The following is a 25,792-nucleotide window of genomic DNA, read 5'->3' on the forward strand; positions in this document are numbered from 1 at the left end:
CTACTCTAACACTATCTTCACCGATGTATCCGAATCCGTGATTTGCCTAACAATCTTTGAGGGTGCTTCGTTCTCGCTTATGGCATCAACGTCTATCTTCCACATAGCATAGTCCCAAAGGAGGGCACTATATCTTTCACGGAGTAAATTGGTATCAAATGTTGTTTGTGGAACCAAACCAAAAGTGCTCAGAAACTCTGCGTATGCCGCGACATGCAACCCACAATCCCTGAAAATGTAGATTGAAACAATTAAAAACAATTCATATTATTAGATTTATAAATGATACAAGCAAGAGGATTGAATACATACATGCTCCCAGATTTGTTGAGGTAGATTTGAAATGAAAACAACATCAAAGGGATTAGTTTGTGCCTTGTCACTGTATGGTGAGTCATGAGACCAATCTATGCCTTGCTTATCTCTGTAAAAATCACTGATCGATAGATACAGAGGTACAAGCTTAGCAAGCTTATCTATCTCAGAAGCCACATAGGCATCATGACCTGCTGATCTGTATGAGTCATACACTTTGATACAACTGCCAATATTCAATGAAGTTTGTCCTTCAAGTTGATTGGTATCAATGCATTGTCAACAGTATGCCACAGTACATTAGCTAGCAATCTGTAGCTCCTTATGTACTCACATACCACATCCTCTTCTTTAGCTACATTTGCATTACTATCTGTATCAGCATACATGTTGAAGATTTCAGCGATTCTTGTCTTGAATATACAATCAACAGTTGTATACTTGAAGTTGTTTGTTTGGTTGTACTTGCCCTTCTTGACATCAATATGCTATATATAAAATTGAATACATAGCGTCAGTACGTTGAATGAAATCAAGGAAAACAAACTGAATATAGAAGTATCAACTGCTGAAAACAAATTGAATTTACATAATTCTGTTAGATACATACTGATACATAATTGGCATACTGAAAACAAACTGAAAACAAACCGAATATAAATTGGCATCACCTGTTAGATACATAATGCTGAATACATAGATGTATTTAATATTGAATACAGTTAAATACATTCTGATAACTAAATACATATTGATAACGAAACATACTGCTATATATCAATCGTACAGTTAAGAAACTAATCAAGAATACATACTGCTTTTAAAAAATTGCTAGAGAAAATTGTGAAATAAATATAAATCTGAATACAGTTAAATACACAAGATACCCATAACTCATTGAATTGACCTCAGCAACAGATGTATATTAATAGCAACAGAGAACAAACAGAACTCATAGAAAATATCTATTTACATAGCACATCAACAATATAAATACAAATGCATACAAAATTCGTATGAGTTCTCAAATTGTGAAATATACAATTAGACAAACCAAACAGAAAAAAATGAATTAAACTAAATTTGGAAGGGGTATATCTTACATTATCATTCCATAGTTTACCGTCAAATGAGAGAAGGTAAAATCAATTTTTTGAAGTGACTTGATCAACTCCAAAATCCAACAGTATATGCAGTGTTGACTTGTTCTTCTTGTAATGGTCTTCCAAATCACTTCTACAAGGAATTGGAAAAAATATTATATCCACTTTCTAAATTATAAATACATATTAGACATATCGGGTAAAAAACTTACTTTTGATCATATTTAGCGAGAAGACCATCACGAACCCATTTCTCGTATTCCTGAATGACTAATTTAGGATGTGGCCCCGATATTAAATCATCTTCAAAGGGGTATTTTTGTCAAATATGGGAGTCAACTTTGCTGAGGTACTTATTGTTCATTGAAGTCATTAATAGAGACATTTAATTGTAGATATCATGGGAAAATAGATCATAACTTCATAATACATTATTTTTGTTTAATAATTTACTAACCGATGGAGTCGAAGTTTGACTCGTAAGGCGAAGAATACCACCGACTTGGACGCCGATTCCTATGAGAGGGTAATAAGGTTGAATCAACATTTTTTGCTGCATGATGTATCACAATTCTAGTTTCTGGAATTTGACTTGGAAGAAACTTGTCCGCCAACTCAAATTATGATACATGTACTTCTCTGGATACACCCTTGTGGCATATAGGTGGTATGCTACATGACACCTCAGATGTAGTATTCCCCTCCACTCTTACTTCACCACAAACAAGATTAATATCTGTATTCTGTTAATATATACATATGTATATGAGTGTATTATAAAAAGATTTCATATGTCATTCAGCAATACATAACTCATTCATGTTTTTGAATATATCTAAATACAAAACATTGTTTCTGAATGTGAAATACATCTAAATACTGTTTCTGACTTGAATATACAATCCAAGCTTAAATACATCTAAATACTATTTGAATACTTATGAATACGTCTACATACAATATGCAAAGATTAAAGTAATAAGTATAAATACAGTGCATTTAGAATACAAATAAATACATCTGCATACATGGTTCAATTAAAAGAATAGTGAAGGTTGTTATAGAAAATGCATTTTGAAAACCCTTAAAATAAATTTGAAACTGAAATGACATGTATATAAATGTATACTGTAGTATGTATGTTACAATATACATGAGTAAACTGAATAATAATAAAAGATGTTTTAAAATATGTATTTATATAATCATGAATACTTATGTATAACTGAAGTCACATGTATATACTTGTATTTTATAATGTGTATGATGTTGTATAGATGATTAATCTGAATAATAGCAGAAACTAAATTACAATATATATTCTGAATATATTTATATAAAATCACTATGTGTTTGGCCTTTGGGATTATCTTGCAAGTTGGCATCAGATGACATTTGAATACCATCATCACGTCTCCCTGTGTTTTTCTTTCTTTGGTATACCATTTCCGTATGCTGATTGGCTTTAACCTGGTTAGAAAGCTTCTTAAAGTTTTCATTGATCAATGTTCTTAGAGACGTGAACTCGCCCATCACCTAATCAATACACAAATAATTAGAGAGGTGTTGGAAAAATATATGAATGTTAATTTCCAAACTGTAATGTTTAATATGTGCATACAAAACTCACATATTATTTGAATGAATTTAGATCATTTCTCAAAGAAGATACTTTATCTGTTTTAGAATCTGCTGGCTTCTTATCATGCAATACAGTTTCTTTGATTTCAGATATGCCAGCAGGAGGAATCTTGGATTGAGTCTCTGCATTTGAGGGATCTATAATTTGTTGTTTGCGCTTTTTATGGGGCGGTGATGAAGATGGACCAACACTTGCATCATGTTTCTTCTTAGGCCGAAGATGCGGTGTAGGACTAAAGTCATCCGAATCATCTGCATACTTGTCTGAATGAGTAGGAGTAGGACTGTTCTCTACATCAATGCCTCCTGGAGGAATTTGAATAACAACAAGCTCTATATCGCTTGGTTGGATGTCATCGTAAACAATCTAAAAATCGAAATACACTCAAAGTGAACGACCTTTGTTGTATGGTTACAAAGTTATGCTCATTGAATTAAATATGTATCCGTATACTGTTTTCTGTATTATAATGTAAGCGTATTTGTTTAGCTATAAAAGCTTCTCATTGAGGGTAAAATTGAAAATTTAAGTTAAATTCTTTCTAAATTTAGAAATGGGTCATTCTTTTTGGAATTAATAAATTAGAGAGAGCAAGTTTTTAATTTCAGAAGATTATTGCTCTGATTATTACAAAACTAAAGTCTGTTGTAATGACATATGAGGTGCCCGTGTATCCGCTGCCGGACCGAAATGAATGGAATATACCAGCACATATGTCAGCGCGATAAGCTGTTCAGTGAATTGCTGCCAAAGAAAAATCAACATTCATATAGCATATGTGGGTAGGGAGGACATAATAAGCGTACTTGTAGAAATACTCCACGTAGGACTTAGTTCACATTCTGACTTGTATTAGTGCTATAACGACGTGTCATAGATTCCGGTGACATTTTGAAATAATACATATTGATTAGTTGGTATATTTGGATTTTTGCGTGAATACATTCTGTTTATAGTTAGTTGGTGTATTGGATTATTGCGTGAATACATTCTGCTGAATATAATTTAGTAAACTGTTGAATACATATTGCATTTATATTTTGAATAAATATGAATACATACAGGTGCAGTTAAATCTGAATACATAATTGCAATATGCTGAATGCATATCAATACAAAATGACTTACACAAACAATACAATCTGGAAACATTTGAATACTTATGAATACAAAATGCAGTACACATACAGTATAATATGAATATATTTGAATATATCTGAATACAAAGTGTATATCACATACAGTAGAATCTCTTGAATATATATCAATACATAATGCATATACAACCTGATATATTACTTTATATATAAATACATATATACATATCTATACAATCTGCTAAAGGACCATTTTTAGTAAACTGATGAATGTATATTGTATATATACATCTGTTGAATATATACGAATACAACCTATTGAATACATATGAATACTGCTGCACAAAACATTGAAACATCGACTGAATACTTGAAATTATCATATATAAACACTGTGGATACAATGAATAAAATGAAAACATGATTTTTTCTTAACTGAACACCATCTTTACCAAAACAATATTCAAAAAACAGTAATCACATTAAACTACCTTCCAAAACTACATTCACCTAAAACTACTCTAACACTATCTTCACTTCACCGATGTATCCGAATCCGTGATTTGCCTAACAATCTTTGAGGGTGCTTCGTTCTCGCTTATGGCATCAGCGTCTATCTTCCGAATAGCATAGTCCCAAAGGAGGACACCATATCTTTCATGGAGTAAATTTGCATCAAATATTATTTGTGGAACCAAACTAAAAGTGCTCAGAAACTCTGCGTATGCCGCGACATGCAACCCACAATCCTTGAAAATGTAGATTGAAACAATTAAAAATAATTCATATTATTAGATTTATAAATGATACAAGCAAGAGGATTGAATACATACATGCTCCTAGATTTGTTGAGGTAGATTTGATATGAAACAAACATCAAAGGGATTAGTTTGTGCCTTGTCACTGTATGCTGATTCATGAGACCAATCTATGCCTTGCTTATCTCTGTAAAAATCATTGATCGATAGATATAGAGGTACAAGCTTAGCAAGCTTATCTATCTCAGAAGCCACATAGGCATCATGACCTGCTGATCTGTATGAGTCATACACTTTGATACATCTCTCCTTGAATGAGATAACTGCCAATATCCAATGAAGTTTGTCTTTCAAGAGTATGCCACGGTACATTAGCTAGCAATCTGTAGCCCCTTATGTACTCACATACCACATCATCTTCTTTAGCTACATTTGCAGTACTATCTGTATCAGCATACATGTCGAAGATTTCAACGATTCTTGTCTTGAATATACAATCAACAGTTGTATACTTGAAGTTGTTTATTTGGTTGTACATGCCATTCTTTCTCAAGTAGTAAAATATGACATCAATACGCTATATATAAAATTGAATACATAGCATCAGTACATTGAATGAAATCAAGGAAAACAAACTGAATATAGAAACTGAATATAGAAGTATCAACTACTGAAAACAAATTGAATTTACATAATTCTGTTAGATACATACTGATACATAATTGGCATACTGAAAACAAACTGAAAACAAACCGAATATAAATTAGCATCACTTGTTAGATACATAATGCTGAATACATAGATGTATTTAATATTGAATACAGTTAAATACATTCTGATAACTAAATACATATTGATAATGAAACATACTGCTCTATATCAGTCGTACAGTTAAGAAACTAATCAAGAATACATACTGCTTTTAATAAATTGCTAGAGAAAACTGTGAAATAAATATAAATCTGAATACAGTTAAATACAGAAGATACCCATAACTCATTGAATTGACCCTAGCAGCAGATATATATTAACAGCAACAGAGAACAAACAGAACTCATAGAAAATATCTGTTTACATAGCACATCAACAATATAAATACAAATGCATACAAAATTCGTATGAGTTCTCAAATTGTGAAATATACAATTAGACAAACCAAACAGAAAAAATGAATTAAACTGAATTTGGAAGGGGTATATCTTACATTATCATTCCATAGTTTACCGTCAAATGAGAGAAGGTAAAATTAATTTTTTGAAGTGACTTGATCAACTCCAAAATCCAACGGTATATGCAGTGTTGACTTGTTCTTCGTGTAATGGTCTTCCAAATCACTTCTACAAGGAATTGAAAAAAACATTATATCCACTTTCTAAATTATAAATACATATTAGACATATCGGGTAAAAAACTTACTTTTGATCATGTTTAGCGAGAAGACCATCACGAACCCATTTCTCATATTCCTGAATGACTAATGTAGGATGTGGCCCCGATATTAAATCATCTTCAAAGGAGTATTTTTTGTTAAATATGGGAGTCAACTTTACTAAGGTACCTATTGTTCATTGAAGTCATTAATAGAGGCATTTAATTGTAGATATCATGGGAAAATAGATCATAACTTCATAATACATTATTTTTGTTTAATAATTTACTAACCGATGGAGTCGAAGTTTGACTCGTAAGGCGAAGAATACCACCGACTTGGACGCCGATTCCTATGAGAGGGTAATAAGGTTGAATCAACATTTTTTGCTGCATGATGTATCACAATTCTAGTTTCTGGAATTTGACTTGGAAGAAACTTGTCCGCCAACTCAAATTATGATACATGTACTTCTCTGGATACACCCTTGTGGCATATAGGTGGTATGCTACATGACACCTCAGATGTAGTATTCCCCTCCACTCTTACTTCACCACAAACAAGATTAATATCTGTATTCTGTTAATATATACATATGTATATGAGTGTATTATAAAAAGATTTCATATGTCATTCAGCAATACATAACTCATTCATGTTTTTGAATATATCTAAATACAAAACATTGTTTCTGAATGTGAAATACATCTAAATACTGTTTCTGACTTGAATATACAATCCAAGCTTAAATACATCTAAATACTATTTGAATACTTATGAATACGTCTACATACAATATGCAAAGATTAAAGTAATAAGTATAAATACAGTGCATTTAGAATACAAATAAATACATCTGCATACATGGTTCAATTAAAAGAATAGTGAAGGTTGTTATAGAAAATGCATTTTGAAAACCCTTAAAATAAATTTGAAACTGAAATGACATGTATATAAATGTATACTGTAGTATGTATGTTACAATATACATGAGTAAACTGAATAATAATAAAAGATGTTTTAAAATATGTATTTATATAATCATGAATACTTATGTATAACTGAAGTCACATGTATATACTTGTATTTTATAATGTGTATGCTGTTGTATAGATGATTAATCTGAATAATAGCAGAAACTAAATTACAATATATATTCTGAATATATTTATATAAAATCACTCTGTGTTTGGCCTTTGGGATTATCTTGCAAGTTGGCATCAGATGACATTTGAATACCATCATCACGTCTCCCTGTGTTTTTCTTTCTTTGGTATACCATTTCCGTATGCTGATTGGCTTTAATCTGGTCAGAAAGCTTCTTAAAATTTTTATTGATTAATGTTCTTAAAGACATGAACTCGCCCATCACCTAATCAATACACAAATAATTAGAGAGGTGTTGGAAAAATATATGAATGTTAATTTTCAAATTGTAATGTTTAATATGTGCATACAAAACTCACATATTATTTGAATGAATTTAGATCATTGCTCAAAGAAGATACTTTATCTGTTTTAGAATCTGCTGGCTTCTTATCATGCAATACAGTTTCTTTGATTTCAGATATACCAGCAGGAGGAATCTTGGATTGAGTCTCTGCATTTGAGGGATCTATAATCTGCTGTTTGCGCTTTTTGTGGGGCGGTGATGAAGATGGACCAACACTTGCATCATGTTTCTTCTTAGGCTGAAGATGCGGTGTAGGACTAAAGTCATCCGAATCATCTGCATACTTGTCTGAATGAGTAGGAGTAGGACTGTTCTCTACATCAACGCCTCCTGGAGGAATCTGAATAACAGCAAGCTCTATATCGCTTGGTTGGATGTCATTGTAAACAATCTGAAAATCGAAATACACTCAAAGTGAACGACCTTTGTTGTATTATTACAAAGTTATGCTCATTGAATTAAATATGTATTTGTATACTGTTTTCTGTATTATAATGTATTCAAGTTAATTTGGAAAACAGGGAAATAAAATGTAGGTTGTATGCAACTGTATTTACTATTTATTTCTAACACTGTATTATGTATTACACATTATTTGACCTAATTTCTAAAAAGGGCCATTGATGTCTGATGCATTGAACTATATTTCAATGAAAATCTCAACAAATAATTTCACTAACAGAAATATATTCTTAAAAAAATAATATCAGCCACTTAACAAATAGTAAATTACCATATTTCCCTGGTCATTGAACATGCCGTTCATCAGATAAGCATAAGTTGGCTGGTTGACAGTGGATCTCCAATTAAGTATTGTGGGTAACCGGTTATCAACTTGCAGTGCAATTTTGGGGTCAACCTTTGAACAACACTCGTAAAACCATACTTGCATGGCGAGAGGCATCCTAGCTATCATATAGTACTTCTTCTGAGAATCCATCTTCTTGCTAATAGATTTAATAAGGTATTGGAATGCAACAATATCCCATGGATAATCAGAATATCTCCCACTCTCGATCAAGTCAAAATGTAGTCTTGGGATGGTTGTGCTATGTTCTTCTCAGATGAAAATATGAAAGTGTGTATGAAATACAACACAACTATCTTGATGGCATCCCCATCGTTGTCATGACCCCAATTCTTGTCATCAAAGCATGTCAACAAATCTTTCTTCTTGACATTCTTTGCACCGCCAAAGTATGTCTCAATAATCCGGTTAGGCAGCTTTGTGTCGAACTGAAAATCTTCAGGGTCACCAACACAATTGAGACCAGTGACAAGCGCAAACTCCCTGATTGAGAAGGATAATGTTGTACCATTGACGTATATTGAAAATACATCATCATGACTTCCTTCTAACTGCAGAACCATGAAGCACCTGAATAATTGATGTTGGACCTCACAACGCTTCATATCAAGGAAATTTCCAAAACAAGTAGTACCCAATATTTTGTAATGCTCTGGAGTAAGTTTTTCTTTGAGGTCGGAGACTATGTCTGTGTTATATATGAACTGATATGCGGTAATGAAATAGGCAGGTATTTCACAAATAGTTTAATTTCCTGCATACAATAAGAATTACAAAAAGATTTCATATATCAACAGCAATACATAACTCATTAATTTTTTTGAATACATATAAATACAACTAAATACAATATGCAAAATACACTGGAGTAAGAAATGAGTGATGGAAATAGTTGTATATATATAAACACATTCACATACAACAATCAAAAGTCATTGTAATGAGTACAAAACAGTGAGGGCACCTTTGAAATACTTATGAATACATCTACATATAATATGCAAAGGTCACTGTAATAAGTACAAATATAGTGAATGAACTTTTGAATACATCTAAACACATCTAAATACAATATGTAAAAGACACTAGAATAAATAAGCACAAATCAGTGAAGCCAAATTTTGTATATATATAAATATATCTACATACACACATGCAAAAGTCATTGTAATAAGTACAAATCAGTGATGGAATTTTTGAAAAATTATGAATACATCTAAATACGATATGCAAAAGTCAGTGTAATAAGTATAAATACAGTGAATGCAATTTTGAATACTTATGAATATATCAACATACATATAAATCAAATCAACAAATAAGAAGAGGAAGCTATGTATCCGCTATTGCACACATATAAATACAATAACATACAATAATAGAAACCCATTGGAGAAGGTAATACTCAATGTATGAGGACTCAAATACATATTGATATATCAACAATTACCTTTTCGTCCCGTGTATTCGAGCTATTTCTTGCATCGACCTTCTTTCCCTTGACATCTGAAACATCATCCATAGGTTTTTTTTTATCTTTTTCGCAACGGGAAGTGTTGATTCTTTCGAAGATTTCTCAACTTGGGCTTCTTTCAATGTGTCATTGCGTATTTTTGTTCTTCTTTCTGCAGCTGTATTTGCTGTTGAATACTGCAAATTCCAATTCCGCTTGAGTGATTTACAAAGAGAAAGAGGGCCCATCGAAATTAAGTACTTTGGTGGGTATACCTCTGGTAACCCTCTTCTGGGATGTTGAATCAGCCATTGGAGAGAAAATCTCAAGTTTTCTGTTGAATATAATAACAATGGTTATTGTTTATAAAGAATTAGTAGAGATAAACAGAATAAACAAAATACAAGCGAAATTCTAACAAGTTAAATACTTACCACAATTATTTGTAGCAAAAAATAATGAAAGTTGAGAGAGACAATGCAGATGACGTGTATGAAATTAGCGTGGTGACTGAGAATGGGGAAGAGCTAGGCGATACGGGTGAGAGAGATTTTCAGTTGCAAAATCGTGGTTTCTGGGAATGGGGGAAGAGAATGGCGTGTATGAAATTAGAAAGAGAACGTGGAGAGAGAAGTTTACATCAAATAAGGTAATTATATGAGAGAAAAATCTGAAAAAGGAGAGAGGAAAATAATAAATAGCGTATATAAATGGCTTAAGGGTAGGGGGTAACCATAAATAGATATTTTTCTATAAACAATAAAAGGTAGCTATAGAATATAATTTTTTAAAATAGTATTTATTTAAAATAAATAAGGTGTTAACCTTTACTATAAGAGGTAAAAATTCCAAGATTAATGTAACGACCCGACTTGTCATTTTAAGAATTTACGTCCCGTTCAGTGACTTAAGATTTCAAGCAGCCTCGCAATATGTATTATGACCCGTGTGTGTGGCCGAGTTTGAATTACGGATGATTCGGAGTGATTTGGGACACTTAGTTCCTAAAGAGGGAGTTTAAATCTTAGGATTTTGACTGTAGTTGGAACTGTATAAAGAAGACTCCAAAATGGAGTTCTGTTAGCTCCGTATGATGATTTTGGACTTAGGAGCGTGTCCGAAAAATTATTTGGAGGTCCGTAGTGGAATTAAGCTTGAAATGGCGAAACTCAAAATTTTGGAAAGTTTGACCGGGGTGTTGACTTTTTGATATCGGGATCGGAATGCGATTTCGAGAGTTGGAACAGCTCCGTTATGTTATTTGGGACTTGCCTGCAAAATTTGACGTCATTCCGGGTTGGTTTGATAGGTTTCGGTACGAGTTTTAGAAGTTGGAAGTTTTTGAAGTTCATAAGTTCGATTTGTGGTGCGATTTGTATTTTTGGTATAATTTGATGTGATTTGAAACCTCGAGCGAGTCCGTGATATATTATGGGACCGGTTGGCATGATTGGACGGGGTCCCGAGGGGTTCGGGTGTATTTCGGGGTGGTTTCGGACCAAATTGGAGTTGTTTGGACTGCTGTTGTTGAAGTCTGGTTTCCTTTTTCGCGAACGCGAAGGGAGTCCCGCGTTCGCGAAGAGGAATTTGAGGGGCTGAGGATTTGTCCTTCGTGAACGAGAACGCGAAGAAGGAGCATGGCAAGCTTTCGTGAACGCAGCCTAGGCAACGCGAACGCGAAGAAGAAAGGAAGATAGGGGCCTAGGGTCATTTGGCCTTCGCGAACGCGAAGCGTGGAACGCGAACGAGTTGGTCAGCTGGTTAGCGCGAACGCGACGAAGGATTCGCGAACGCGAAGAGGAAATGATGGGGCAGAAACAATTGGCCTTCGCGAACGCGACGAGGAGGTCGCGGACGCGATGAAGGATTTGAGGCAGTTGGGTTTTGGCCTTCACGAACGCGAGGCAATGGTCGCGAACGCGAAGAAGGCCTATCTGGGCAGAATTAAAAGTCCCAAAAATGGGGGTTTGAGTTCATAACTCAAAATCAAAGTTGGAGCTCGGTAGAAGGCGATTTTTGGAGAGATTCTTGCGTGGGTATTTGGGGTAAGTGATTCTTATCCAGTTTTGATTAATTTCCATGATTATGTCTTTGAATCCATCGTTTAATTCGAATTTAATGGAGGAAAGATTAAGATTTTTGTAAAATCTTCCAAAAGCGAAAATTTAAGATTTGGAAGTCGAGTTGTTATTGGAATTCGATAAAATTGGTATGGTTGAACTCGTATCGGAATAGGTGTTCGAATTTCATAAAAATTATGTCCGGTTCCGAGAGGCGAGTTCCGCGTTGACTTTTGTTGACTTTTGGAATAAATTTTTAAGTCAACGTATTATTATCCGAAATTGTTTCCGATGAATTTTAATGAAGTTATACAATTAATTTGGATAGATTTGAACTGTCAGGAGGTCAATTCAAGCAAGAAGGCGATTTTGGAACATCGGCATAACTTCAAAGAGGTAAGTGTCTTGCTTAACCTCGAGTGGGGAAAATTTCCCTTAGGCATTGAGTCTTATGTGCAACTTGGGTAATTGAAAACCATGTACGCGAGGTGACGAGTACGTACTTGGTTTATATGTGCAAATTTTATTGAGTTAAAAGTCTTGAGCATATTGTGTAGTAAATTGAATAATTATTGGTATATGTTTAATCATTTACTTGTCGTGTCTAAACCCTTGTTATTGACTCTGTCGTTATATGACAATGTGATGCGATTGTTATTTGATTATTTATGAAATTTCATGAATTTGCTTGTTTGATAATTATTAGAATTTAATTTTATTTTGAATTTTTTTCTCTGCAAATAATTAATTAAATGAGCTTAAAAAGAGGTGTTTATATAATTATTAAAAATTTGATCTTTTATGAAGACTTTGCTTTATGTTGAGTAATTTCTATCTCTATTGATTGTTTATGGGTGTTGTACATATTGTGTGGAGCATTTGGCTATTTGCTGTGAAATTAATTGACTTGGTTGTAGCTTTGAAATTTGGTTGTGGCTATTGGAAAAATTATGATATGAATTAATTTTTGTTATGTTGTTGTGATAATTTCTCATGTAAAATGTTGTGTTGTGTGAGTTGTTATTTTGGGGAGATAAGGGTGGCATTTCACTGTTGTGTTTGTTGGCTATTGATATTGTCTGGGTGGAGCGATAAGGGTGGCTAAAAGAGTGATAAGGGTGACAATAGGAGCGATAAGGGTGGCTATTGATATTGTCTAGGCGGAGCGATAAAGGTGGCTATAGGAGCGATAAGGGTGGCAATAGGAGCGATAAGGGTGGCTATTGTCAGGGACGATATGTGATGACGTGGGGTTGTGGTGTTGACAATTTTCATGTGATGTGATTTTCTTGTATTTATTTTTATACCTTGTGCAACTTGTCTAGTTGTTAGTAAATTGATAATAATCTGATTTATGTTGAAATTGGGAGCCTGTGGCTATTGCCAGGCGGTTTATAAAATAAAATGTGGGCACGAGGTGCCGTGAATTGTGATATGAGATGGGGATATTGACACGTGAATTGTCCGTGCAGTTGTGATATAAAAATGTGGGCATGAGGTACTGTGATGAAATGATAATGATATTTGGTACATGAATTGTCCGTGCAGTCGTGATATGAAATGAGGGTACGAGGTGCCGGGTAAATATGATGATTTAATTATGGGCATGAGGTGCCGTGAAAATATGAAAATGGGCTGAGACCCGTATTTACGAAAAATATAAAAATGGGCTGAGACCCGTATTTACGAAAAATATGAAAATGGACTGAGACCCGTATTTTTGATGATTTTGAAATGAGGTGTCACATGTTGATTTTTTTTAATTGAAAGAATTATATTCAAAATAATTATTTGGAAGAATTTTTACTTAGAAAGTATTATATAAAAGAATGGTATATTGAAAGATATTTATTTGAGCAAATTGTATTTGAAAAGATTTATTGAAAGAATTATATTTGAAAAATAATTATTTGAGAAAATTATATTTGAAAGAGAGTTATCTGGAAGAACTATGTGAAATATATTTATTTGAAGGGCTTGATTTAATTGGGTGTAATTGTATTTATTAATTGTTGAGTGATATTAATGATATTCTTGTTGTCTGTTGTGCATATTACTGGTTGTTTTATCCTGCCCTTATTATTATTTGTTCCCTGTTATTTTGTATATTATATTGCACATGTTATTAGACTAGTGAGTGTCTTGACTGTACCTCGTCTCTACTCCATTGAGGTTAGTCTTGATACTTATTGGGCACCGCTGTGGTGTGCTCACTCTACACTTCTGCACATTTTTGTGCAGAGCCATATATTGAAGACAACGGACTTGAGGAGAGTTAAAGCGGGATCGTAAGGATTCAAGGTAAAGCTGCTTGATCGTCGCAGTTCCTTGGAGTTCTTTCATTTCATTGTACTGTTAACTTGTAATCAAACAGTATTGTATATTCAGTCATCGTGATCATTCTATGTATTCAGTTAGAGTTCGTGACTCAATACTATCAGTCTTGAGATGTTGTATATTGTAATTATTTTCGCTGTTAGTTTTGGTTACTTATTTAATTCAAAAAAAAAATGGCTTCAAAAATGAAATAAAAATCGACTTACCTAGTCTTAGAGACTAGGTGTCATCACAACTCTTGTGGTGGAATTTTGGGTCGTGACAATTAAACTTATTTTTTCCCAACAACAGAGTTAAATTTACAATATTTGAATCTGGCCAACTTTCTTCTTGAATTTTGATAATTTAATTCCTCTAATTGTTTGTTGAGCTAAGCCGATTCGAAGACACTCTTAACATGCCACTTTGTTCGCACACCCAAAATATTCGCAGGATCTAGAAAAGCTCTGTTTGATTGCACAGAAGAAAGTACTAAAATGTGCTATGGCTTCACACATTTTCTTATCTTTGTTTTTTTGGGCAATCTTGATAGAGAATTGATACGAATAAGTAGTTGCTTTGAGAATTGTAGACATCTGAAGAAATTATTTAATAGAGCTGATTCTCTTAGAGAATCATTTCTGGTCAAATGAGAAATGATGAGTTTCAAATACACAATTTGAAATGAATCAATTCTAACTCTAATTTGCAAACTCCCATAATTTCTTAGGAGCTATAAATTGCCTTTTGCCCTACAACTTCTCAAGCTGCAATTTTGATGAATAAATCTCAATTTTTTGGTAATTCTTTTCCAGCCAAGAATGACTGAAAAAGAATAAATGCTCTTCTGGGCTGAAACAATGGAACTTCATGTCCAGCTCCTCTAACCGTTGCGAATGTGAGTCCATCATACACCTCTGTCCACCCTCCCACCTACAAAAATTGCGATATTCATTTTCAGAGGCGAATTCAGGATCCAGAGTGTCTTTAGTACGACGAGAGTCATTTTCCATGGAGGAAAATATTGTTCTAGAAAAAAAAAAATTGATTTTTGATTGGTGAATGGAAAATGTTTTCCAAAAAATAAATAAATTAAAGATCATGTATAGTACTTTCAGCAAACAAGGAGTGTTTTGATGAAATTTTTGTGTTTTAATGTCTAACAATTAGTTGAAACAAGTAATATAAAGTTTTAAGTCTACATTGTTGAAAGAAAAATGACTTCCACTCATAAGCAAGTCAAGTTGTCAACGAAAAATTAGAAAATGACTTCCTCGTAAAAAACACACTCCTAAATTAAAGTCAGTGCGTTCAAGATAAGTTTGATCTTATTATACGTATACAATTGATTTTTTTTTTCCGCATATGTATATATAGTATGATATAAAATCAATCTTGAACTTTAGTAGAATATTCAAAATATGTAGATTTGTGTGTTACCTGAGCTCCAGAATACCAAGGATACCATGGAGTTTTAATCTTGAGATTGAGATGACTTAAAGAGAACCTTGTGGCAGTCACTGGAACCACTGAATCTGTATCCCCACTGCATTTTTAAACTTAAACCATTATTTCCTATGCTGACTAATTTCTTCTCTGTAGTACGGGGTGTTGATAAAAACCCGAAAAATCAAACCAAACCGACCAAAAAAATTAATATTTTTTAGGTTTGGTTTGGTTTTGAATTTTAAAACCGATCAAATTTGATTTGGTTTTGGTTTTAATCAAAAAATAACCGAAAAAACCCGAACCAAACCGACTATAGAAGTAACTATTTAAATATATTATTACACCTATATATATGCATATTTTTATATAAAGTTTCTAAATGTTATGGTGCATATTAGTCGTTTGTATTTTTAGTCTAATTTTTTGCTATTACAATAATCTAATTTTTTGCCTTTACATTCTAGTTTGATTGGTAATTTTCTTTTGCTAAGTACAAGAATTTATCTCATGTTAAAAATAATTGATTTTTAATTGAGTACTTAAATTATTCATCACTATTTGATTCAATTATAATTAATATATCTTGGTAAATGATAGATTTCTTAAAGAGCAATTGATTTGATAGTGTTATGTTGAAAATGTAGTCGCCGGAATATGTGTGGTAGTGTATGTCTCATATTTAAGAAAAAACCCTATAAATAACCGAACCGACAAAAACCGAATCGATAAAAAACCGACTTAATTGGTTTAGTTTGGTTCCAACATTTTTAAGAACCGACTTACTTGATTTGGTTTCTTTTTAGGAAAAAAAACGATCCAAACCGAATCATGAACACCTCTAGTAGTACATCTATAAAACTCTTAAGAGTCTCAACTGCAACAATGTTGCACAGACTTTCCAAAATGCCGCCGCACCAGTGTCAGATCCTTCAAAATTATATTGCTTTTGGAGGATCCGACACACATCCACTGATATTTTTGGAGAATTCGAGCAACACACTCTTAACTAGGAGCATTTGTTTTACCTGAAAACCCATATTCTAAGACCAGCAGCCATTAGCTTCTTATAGATTGGTAGCATTGAATCATCAGAGTCCTTCCAATTCTTTAACAATATGTCACTGTTGTCCAAAAAAGAAAAGGAAAGCTGTCAAATATCCATTTAAAGACTCCTATCTTCTCTTTTTCCACTATTCAGATGCAAATTAACTAATGCATACTTTAGTGGAAAGACAGATAGAGAGGGAGAGGAAATTAAAGCATACCAAGGACTAGTTTATAGGCATAGATCAAAGTAAAAAACTAATTGCTTTCTAAGTTCCTCCAAATTCTAGAGTCAATGAAAATAGAATGATTATGATCTTATAATATATAATAACATTTCAAAATTTTCCTATATATTGACCCAGATTTAGATGCTCAAGTCTAGAGCATTCCAAAAACTTGGAGATCCAACTACAAAAAGACAGGCAGCCTGATACAATATTGCTTTGGTATCTTTCTTTCACCCTTATTTTCTTTCTTTTACTTTTATTGACATAGGGTACCACAGATTCTTTATTTGAATCAACTTTGTTTTTACTCTTATTCGTTCTTTATCCGGAAGATGATAAAAAAATGAAAATAAAAAGAAACAAACAGGTATGAAAGCTATAATTGTAAACCACGATTGAATTTATGGAAGCATTGGTTTATACATTCCTTTTAGTCTCGATTCTAGGGATAATTTTTTTCGCTATCTTTTTTCGAGAACCGCCTAAAGTTCCAACTAAAAAGAACTAAAAAGGTGAAATAATTTTTCATTATCTCAATTGAAGTACTGAGCCTCAGTACTTCAACTAGTCTCCATGTTCCTCGAATGGAGTACACATAGTTTGAGCCGAGACTGACTGGTTCAATTGAACCCACAGAATATCCGTCCTAAATATGCTTCTTGCAACATATATAGTAGTGTGAATAAACTTATACCTTGTATGCATGAATGAGCTAGGCATATAGAAAGTGGCAAATCAGGAATTTAGAGCTAGTGAATTCAGAATGAATGTAATCTTATCTCATGTATATATTTTGAAAGCTTTTTGCATATCATGTATACATTTTGAAAGCTTTTTGCATATATATCCATAATTTGAGTTGAAAGCAGTATGTTCAGTTGAACTTACAGAATTCACGTTAAACCTGCGTTTGCATGTAAAAGTACAAGAGATGTGAGTACCTGCATGCAGTCCAACTGTATGAAATTCCTGTGGTATTTGCATGCATGGCTTTCTGCACATCAGCGCGATTATAATATTTCTCTGCGTAATTCTCAGTACACGGATCATAACCCGAGAGTTTTCGATGAATAATCGTGTTCTTGAACCGAACATATTTCTGAGTTTCATTGCAAGATGGTGTGTAAATGCTGTACTGATCAATTTGACCAAATTCATGGCTCACAGCATAAGTTACTGCATTATCACATTGCTTTGAGGAATTTTCTGATGTGAAATTGCAAGAATGCATGATTTTTTTGTAAGTATTGTCTGAAATCATAGAATGGCTCCACCAGTATGTAACAGTTCCAATGCCATCATATTTGTTATCAGTAACAGCATTTCCTACCTGTGTAGATATCAAGTTTTCAGTCTGTAAAATAATTTCTCTTTAAGTGAAGGGATAAATTGCACTTTTGGTCCCTCGATTGTTGGTAAATTCTAATTTTGGTTAATGTAACAACTGGCGAAGCACGTTTAGCCTTCAATTAGTTTAAATGTGTGAGTTTGGTCCCCCTAATATAGGAAATATGTGATATTTAAACTCTTTTTAGAATTATATTACGCTCGAATATGGAGAAACGGTACTAATTTAACATAATAAATCGGTAACTAAATGGTTTAGCACTTAAAAATTCATTAAATTTGTGAAGATTCATAAGCAAAGATTAATTGAACGTTCGATATGCTTAACCAGGAGTCACCGGTAGGGGGTGTACAACCAAACTGGAAAACCGCACCAAACCGAAAAGTCAAACCAAACCGATTAAAAAATATGATTAGGTTTGGTTTGATTTGGTTTGGTATTAAGCAAAAAATCCAAACCAAACCGATATATAAATAAATAATTTTTATATATACTTTTAAGATTTTTTATAGATTTGTTTTCAAAAAATATTTAGAAATATTTGCGATTCTCTTATAGGATGTAATATTTAGTTAAATATGAAGTGCTACATATTTATTAACTTTAAATAATGGGTTGTATGGTCACTTTCTTATCAAGTGTTAGTGAAATATGTCAATCTCTTTGTTCTTCTATATTTATATGTCAAGATCTGTTAAATTCTTATATCTTTTCGAATTTGAAATGGTATTTCAATAATTTAAAATTAAATAGGACATATCATTACATAGGTTCATATTTATTTTTATGCTTAATTATTAAATTCGATTAATCTTGAAAGTTTACATCATCCCAAAATTATTGTCAGACGATTAAAAAATAACTATCATGTGTTACTAAGAAAATTTTTCTATAAGAATATTTTAATAGATCATATATTTACTTATCAAAAATTTAATAAAGGAAGATTGAAACAATATTCATATAACAAAAAAATCCGAAAATCCAAAAAATCCGACAAAACCAAACCAGTCCAAACCGATATAGTTGGTTTGATTTGATTTTGATAAAACCGAACCAACCCTGTCCATGTACACCCCATGGTCTAAATTTAGACTTTATAGTTATAGGAGGGATAAAAGTGCAAGTTTCCCTTATATGAAAGAAGATTTTTACTAATAAGATGAATTACTTACTATGATTCCTTTGAGATTGATGATTGGATGTGGAAATTTCTTGTTATAATTGACAATGGCATGTGCTAACTGGGGAACATAATGCCCTGACAAAACAAAAGAACATGGTAGCTATGTTAAATTTATTTTTGGAACTAGGAAATTAATTTTATTTTTTAAATTACCTGCATAACTCTCCCCAGAAATATAGAAATCTCTATATTTATACTGTGGAAATCTTGACATCCATCTTGTGAGGAAGATTAGTGCATCCTGAGCTGTGTCAAAACAAATGAACAGTTCTAAAAATTAAATTATGCCCAAATACCTTACTTCTTTTTTCCCCTCACTTTGTGTTTTCCTTTTCTTCAATTAATAGATTAAAGTTTTTTTTAAGTATTGGGAGGTTTTTACAAACCACAAAATAAAATAAAAATTGTATTAAGGTTACATACAAGGATTTAAATTATATATCACGACAATGTGAAAATCATAGGCAGACCTATGTTTGGAGTAGAGGGGTCATTGGGCCGCGTTAACTTCGATAAAAGTTCTGAATATATATACATAAACGATCATATATTTTACTTGTAACTCTTAAAATTAAAAGTCATATCGGGTAACTGGTTGGGCAGTCCGCTCGTCCTCCTCTGGTGAAAATTATTGAGAACATTACCTGTAGTCATCTTTGAGTGACATGATAGTGTACAAATTATTTTATACTGTCAGTAAATTATAAGTTAAACTATATATAATGATATACAATTTTGTAAGATCATCCTAGATGTAATTATTGAAAAATGAATATCAAGAAATGTATATGTACCTGTTCTTTTATCTCCAGAATCCTTAAGATCAGAGCTTGTATTTGTATAAGAGAACCCAACACCAGCTGGTGATTCCAGAAAGAGAATATTTGCCACTATATTTATTAAGAATTTTTCAAAGTCTTAGTTCCTTTTTTTTTTCTTGATGTGAAAATAATATAAAAAAAGTAAAGAGAAAATAAAAAATAAAAATAGTGTTACCTTTATTCCATGAATACTTGTTCAAATAGAGAGAAGAACCAGTTTTATTTATTCTAAATGGACCTATTTCTTCTGATGCCCCATATGCTACTGATGAACAACCAGGACCTGCATGGTTCAAATTTTTACAAATTTCTCAACAAAAAAAAAAGAAATAATCAAAAGAAAAATTTTCAGGCTATCTAATTTTTTTTTTTTTTTTTTGAAATTCAATAAACCTTCATGCTTATTCAAAAATATTGGTAGTACTGAATCATAGGATAACAACAACAACAACAACAACAAACTCAGTAAATTCCTGCAAGTTGAGTTTGAGGAAGGTAAGATGTACGCAGTCTTACCCTTGCTGAAGCATATGATGTATTATAATATTTTATTCTTAAGATTCAGACTTTCATTAAGTGCAAACAAATAAAATTCTAGTCTTAGTTAAACGATGTCATGTCTATACATTTAAGTATTGAGTTTTAGCATCTTAGCCATTGCATTGAGACGATTGACCAACAAGACTTGTGGTGAAGTCGATAGGATTCTCCACTTTTATCCAGAGATCTTGTATTCAAACACTAAAATTAAAAATTGATGGGGAACGTTTTCCTCTTTAATAAGCTTTATTCCGAACGAATCCGAATTAGTTAGGAGAGTATCGAATACCAAATGATAAAAAGAAAACATTATTGCATTGGATAGAAGATGTAGAAAACACATGATTCTCGTAATGTCACTACACAACCTTTTAGGAACTACCATTAATGAGTTCAACATAACAAACTGCCATAACTAGTCACCTACCATCCCCTTACTATCATTTATTACTTTTTTTCTTTATTATTTTTATTTTTGCAACAGTTAGCTTCAATTATTAACTCACAGGACAATGACCTTTCCTTTCTTTTCTTTTTTTGAAATTGTTTTTTCTTTACTACTCCCTCCGTCCATTTTAATTGATTTTTTTTAAATTTTTTTTGTGGTCCATAATATTTTATTTTTTCGATATGAAGAAGAAATTAACTTCTTTTTTCTAAAACTGCTTTTGAAATAAAGATCTTAAGAGTATTTATTATATTTTCAATAAACAAATAAATGATAATATGATTAATTTTATTATTAATTAATGATAGCTCACGTAAAATTCACCAAAAAATAAATTTTCGAGTCATAGGTCAGAAACGAGAATAGTGTAACTATGACACGCCGTCGACTGTTGGCCATAATCATGGCCACCACTATTTACTACGCATGCTTCTCAACACTCAAAGCTTTAAATATTCACCATTTTAGAAGTTCTCTTTCACCCTTTTATAACTCCATGTCAATCTTTTATGGTGTTTTGTTTCATTATTTCCTCTCCCCCCCCCCCTCTAATTATGTATAGTTCCATGTCAAGAGAGGAGTTCATACCCGGAGAAAAACATCAGACTACTAAACTTATTATTTTAACATATTGTTTGCATTAGTTTCATAGCCGACAGGGGCCGATGCACGTGACACCGCTTCGTCGGATTTTTTTTACTAAATATATGTATTAATACTGTGAGAAAACGGATAAGTAGGAAAAAAATGACACCACCTGATATAAATTATGTCTTGGCGTGTTGGTTATGTGCTTGATTTTGCTCTAAAAGGTAGATGTTCAAACCTCAACTAACACATTTTGCAAATATTTGAGAGAGCATTTATGGTTTAAAATTATGATGAAGTTGAATTGAACTCAGGACATTTTCTAACTTCACACTTAACAAATGTACAAGTGAATAGGAAACGCAAATTGAGATACTATTTACACATGGAGGTTGAGGGTAGAACCACTACTAAAAATTCGGCAAAAACCGACCAAGGTCGACCGACCAACTTTGGTCGGTAAAAAAACCGATCAAAAAATCGACCAAAGTTGGTCGGTTTTTCAAAATATATTTTTTTAAATTTTTTTTTTACGAAACCGACCAACTTTGGTCGGTTTTCTTTGGCGCAAAAATGCGGGAAACTATTTTTGAGTCCCGCAAAATTTATGTTTCAAGAAACCGACCAACTTTGGTCGGTTTTTTAATTAAAATAAATAAAAATTAATATTAAAAAAACCGACCAAAATTGGTCAGTTAATTCGGCGGGTCATTTAAAAAAACCGACCAACTTTGGTCGGTAATTTTACTTTTTAATAAAACCGACCAACTTTGGTCGGTTATTTTCGTGCGAAAATACAATTAAAGAGTATAAATCAAATAAAAGACAATCTTAAAATAAAATGTACCAATGGTCTAGTGGTAGAATAGTATCCTGCCACAGTACAGACCCCGGTTCGATTCCCAGATGGTGAATTTTTTTTACATAATTAAAATACCGACCAACTTTGGTCGGTTTTTTTTGCAATATTTTTTTTTGAATTTAATTGACCGACCAAAGTTGGTCGGTAATTTCCGACCAACTTTGGTCGGTATTCCTTTCCGACCACAAAAATACCGTCCACACGTAAATGATCGCGTTTTGATCGGTTTTTGGCCATTACCGACCAACGTTGGTCGGTATTTTTGGTCAGTTTTTATCGGATTTCTAGTAGTAAACATGTTGGGTGCCTTGCCCTTGTCTCCTTTGCCATAGACCGAAAATGACTATATATATATATATAGCATTTACATTTTTTCCTTTTTTATGGTTGAGAAGATTTTTTCCCCTTATTTTGTTTACTGGGGGATCTTTTCCTGTTTGAAAAAGATTATAGGAAAAGTTGGACGTAAATGCTAGAAAATGGAAAGAGTGTAGGACAAAAATAGAGAGAAAGGTGTTATACTTTTATGTTGAGTTTGGAATGTTGTCCTTGTTCGTTTATCATCAAATTGTGGGAATATAAAGACGAAAAGGCAGTAGACCTAAAGGCAGCTTTTTGAACATGTAAATACAAACAAGGAATAAAACTTAGAAGACGAAGTAATAAGAAGGAATAAAAAGTAAAGGGACAGAACGGTATCACGAGCACTTATGTATGATCTTTCCTTTTCCTTCAAATTCATTCTATTTTTCTTTTCTTCAATTTTGTATTATATATAACTGCCAAAAGTATATACTATAATATACCATAGTATATAGTTTGCCACCTTTATTCCACATGATCTGAAAGGTGACATCTGCATATTTTTGGCTTCTCGTAGTGGATTTTGCTAGTGAATAAGGCTAGTTTACTCTTGTGGTAGATCAAGAAATCTATTTATATTGTTTGGACTTTTCAAAAATATCTATATTGTATTTTTTGAAGATTTGACATGATCGAATATGACAATATCTTTGGAGAGTTCAACTAACGTAAGGTAATAAAAGTTGAATGATTATATATAAAAATCAGTTGAATTTGCTAAATCTGCTCTGGATTTGCCTCGGCAACTTATTGGTTGCCATTTCATGTTAATTGGAATTTGAGAATTAGGATGAGTGCCATTAAAGGGGTACATAAATATTGGAAGAAAATTGAAGAGAGGGACTCCCTTTTGGAAAGTATAATAAGTATTAGAGTTTCAGATCCGAGCTCTAAAAACGATAATATCATTTTGGCATAGACCTGTAAATCCTCCATAGTGGATATTCTACGTAATAGTTGGGTCAGTAAATTTCGAACACCAACAATTAATCCAAAAAGAAAAAAGTTTAATAATTGCTAATTAAAGCTATGAGTAATATTTATGTTTGAACCTTAGTCATAAGCACATGTATCATGTCGTTGTCCTTATTTAATTATCATTTAACAATTATTGCTTTGACGTAAGACATACTAGATTTTAATTAGTTTTGACTAAATACCAATATTTTTGCATGGATAAACGCTAATGGTTTGTTATTTTTTCTTCAAAGAAAAGCTATGGTTCTTTTTCCTCAAGTTTCTTGCAATTATATAGGATTTCCTTGTTTTATTGCTTACCTATTATGCATTAATTAAATCTCAATTATACAAAAATTGTTTTATCCAGAATCAGTAATATATTTTTTGTCAAAAGTTATCAAATTTATTCAACTAACTATTTAAATACAAATTGCTTCAAATTATTTTCAAATTACTTTAAAATTTTGTAACATACTAAAGATAGAAAACATTTTAAGATTCTACCAATACTAATTCATTGTGTTTTGGAAGGATAACACCTCCACCAAGCTCACCTACAGTCCGCAAAGCAGAATGGGAGGTCAGAAATTTTCGCAAGGGTGTTCAAATTTGAAAGAATTAAAAAAAAGTTCCCGACAAAGAATATTCAGTATATATTATACACCTTTAAAACCTAATATTTTATTTATATACATAATGTAATTTTTCAACGAAAGGTGATCAATTGACCATCCTTCGGATAATGTATCTTCGTCCCTAAAGTGTGGTCAATGGTAAAGGATGATCAGTTGAACTCCTTCACCAACAAATATTTTATTTTATTTTATATATATAATAACGAGATTTCTGATTTCGCCGCTAGCTAGGAAAGAAATATAAGAAGAAACGAAAGGAAAATTTTTTAAAATAAATATTAGACTAACCTCCATTGAGCCAAAGAACAAGAGGTTTCTTTTCTGGTTGAGTAGTAGCTTCTGTTAACCAATAAAACAAAGCTCTTCCATGGTTTTCATTGACGGTAACGTAGCCGGAAAATTGTGAGAAAGTCACCGGAGGTTGTCCCGGAAGTGAAATTATACGATCAAATTCTTGTTCTTTTGTTAGTGCAGCTGCAACACTATTAATGGTGATAGTTAAAGAGAGAATAATAAGTAGAAATAGGCTCAAGAAAATTGAATTATAAGCTCTTTGGGTTGCCATTGTTGCACCCTTCTACGAGGTTTTTTTCCCTTATCTCTCTCTTAAATTCCCTCCTATATGAAATTCACCTAAATAAGGTAATATATATACATTGGACTAGATGAAGCCTTTTTCTTTTCTTTTTCTTTCCTCCTTTTTTTGGACAATGATCAATTTTAGCAGAGGCTGAAATTATTTATATTCAGTAGCCGCAAAAATATATAGAATTTATATATTTTTTGCGTATAACATACAGAAATGTATATACAAAAAATATATATGTTTTTTCGATTATTATTTTGAAATCGGCTATATAATATTCTTTGTGTCAATACTACCCAAAAAATGCTTGCTGGTATCATCTTCCTGACTTTTCTGATGGCTTTATCAACCTTCCATC

The 25,792-nt window shown here is 32.4% G+C and overlaps 2 protein-coding genes across 2 annotated transcripts; both read right to left on the bottom strand.

Moving 5' to 3' along the window:
• LOC142172405 (uncharacterized) lies at positions 1–10,246 on the bottom strand. Its single transcript, XM_075236011.1, has 14 exons — positions 9,996–10,246; positions 8,831–9,115; positions 8,471–8,684; positions 7,793–8,128; positions 7,564–7,656; positions 5,325–5,492; positions 5,033–5,224; positions 4,700–4,906; positions 3,766–3,804; positions 3,091–3,426; positions 2,862–2,954; positions 610–803; positions 404–514; positions 1–229 (listed from the first exon to the last, which is right to left on the bottom strand). Exons 1-14 carry the CDS (start codon positions 10,244–10,246, stop codon positions 1–3), a joined length of 2,748 nt encoding a protein of 915 aa, XP_075092112.1.
• A 4,719-nt stretch (positions 10,247–14,965) lies between these two features.
• LOC107768692 (serine carboxypeptidase 24) lies at positions 14,966–25,498 on the bottom strand. The gene is made up of 9 exons (XM_075236564.1): positions 25,137–25,498; positions 20,628–20,735; positions 20,426–20,521; positions 19,785–19,877; positions 19,621–19,706; positions 18,039–18,427; positions 16,849–16,944; positions 15,815–15,920; positions 14,966–15,307 (listed from the first exon to the last, which is right to left on the bottom strand). The coding sequence occupies exons 1-9, from the start codon at positions 25,411–25,413 to the stop codon at positions 15,164–15,166; spliced, it is 1,395 nt and encodes a 464-aa protein (XP_075092665.1). The 5' UTR covers positions 25,414–25,498; the 3' UTR covers positions 14,966–15,163.
• Between the last annotated feature and the right edge of the window lie 294 nt (positions 25,499–25,792).

Source organism: Nicotiana tabacum, chromosome 18, assembly GCF_000715075.1.
Source record: "Nicotiana tabacum cultivar K326 chromosome 18, ASM71507v2, whole genome shotgun sequence".
Taxonomy (NCBI): Eukaryota; Viridiplantae; Streptophyta; class Magnoliopsida; order Solanales; family Solanaceae; genus Nicotiana; species Nicotiana tabacum.

Coding starts and splice junctions, on each gene's coding strand:
- LOC107768692 (XM_075236564.1), bottom strand. CDS start 25,413: ATGGCAACCCAAAGAGCTTATAATTCAATTTTCTTGAGCCTATTTCTA. Junction 19,878..20,425: donor TTCTGGAGATAAAAGAACAG/GTACATATACAT, acceptor GTTTTGACACAG/CTCAGGATGCACTAATCTTC. Junction 19,707..19,784: donor TTCTGGGGAGAGTTATGCAG/GTAATTTAAAAA, acceptor TTGTTTTGTCAG/GGCATTATGTTCCCCAGTTA.
- LOC142172405 (XM_075236011.1), bottom strand. CDS start 10,246: ATGGGCCCTCTTTCTCTTTGTAAATCACTCAAGCGGAATTGGAATTTG. Junction 8,685..8,830: donor GCCATCAAGATAGTTGTGTT/GTATTTCATACA, acceptor TAAATCTATTAG/CAAGAAGATGGATTCTCAGA. Junction 230..403: donor GATAAGCAAGGCATAGATTG/GTCTCATGACTC, acceptor CTACATTTTCAG/GGATTGTGGGTTGCATGTCG.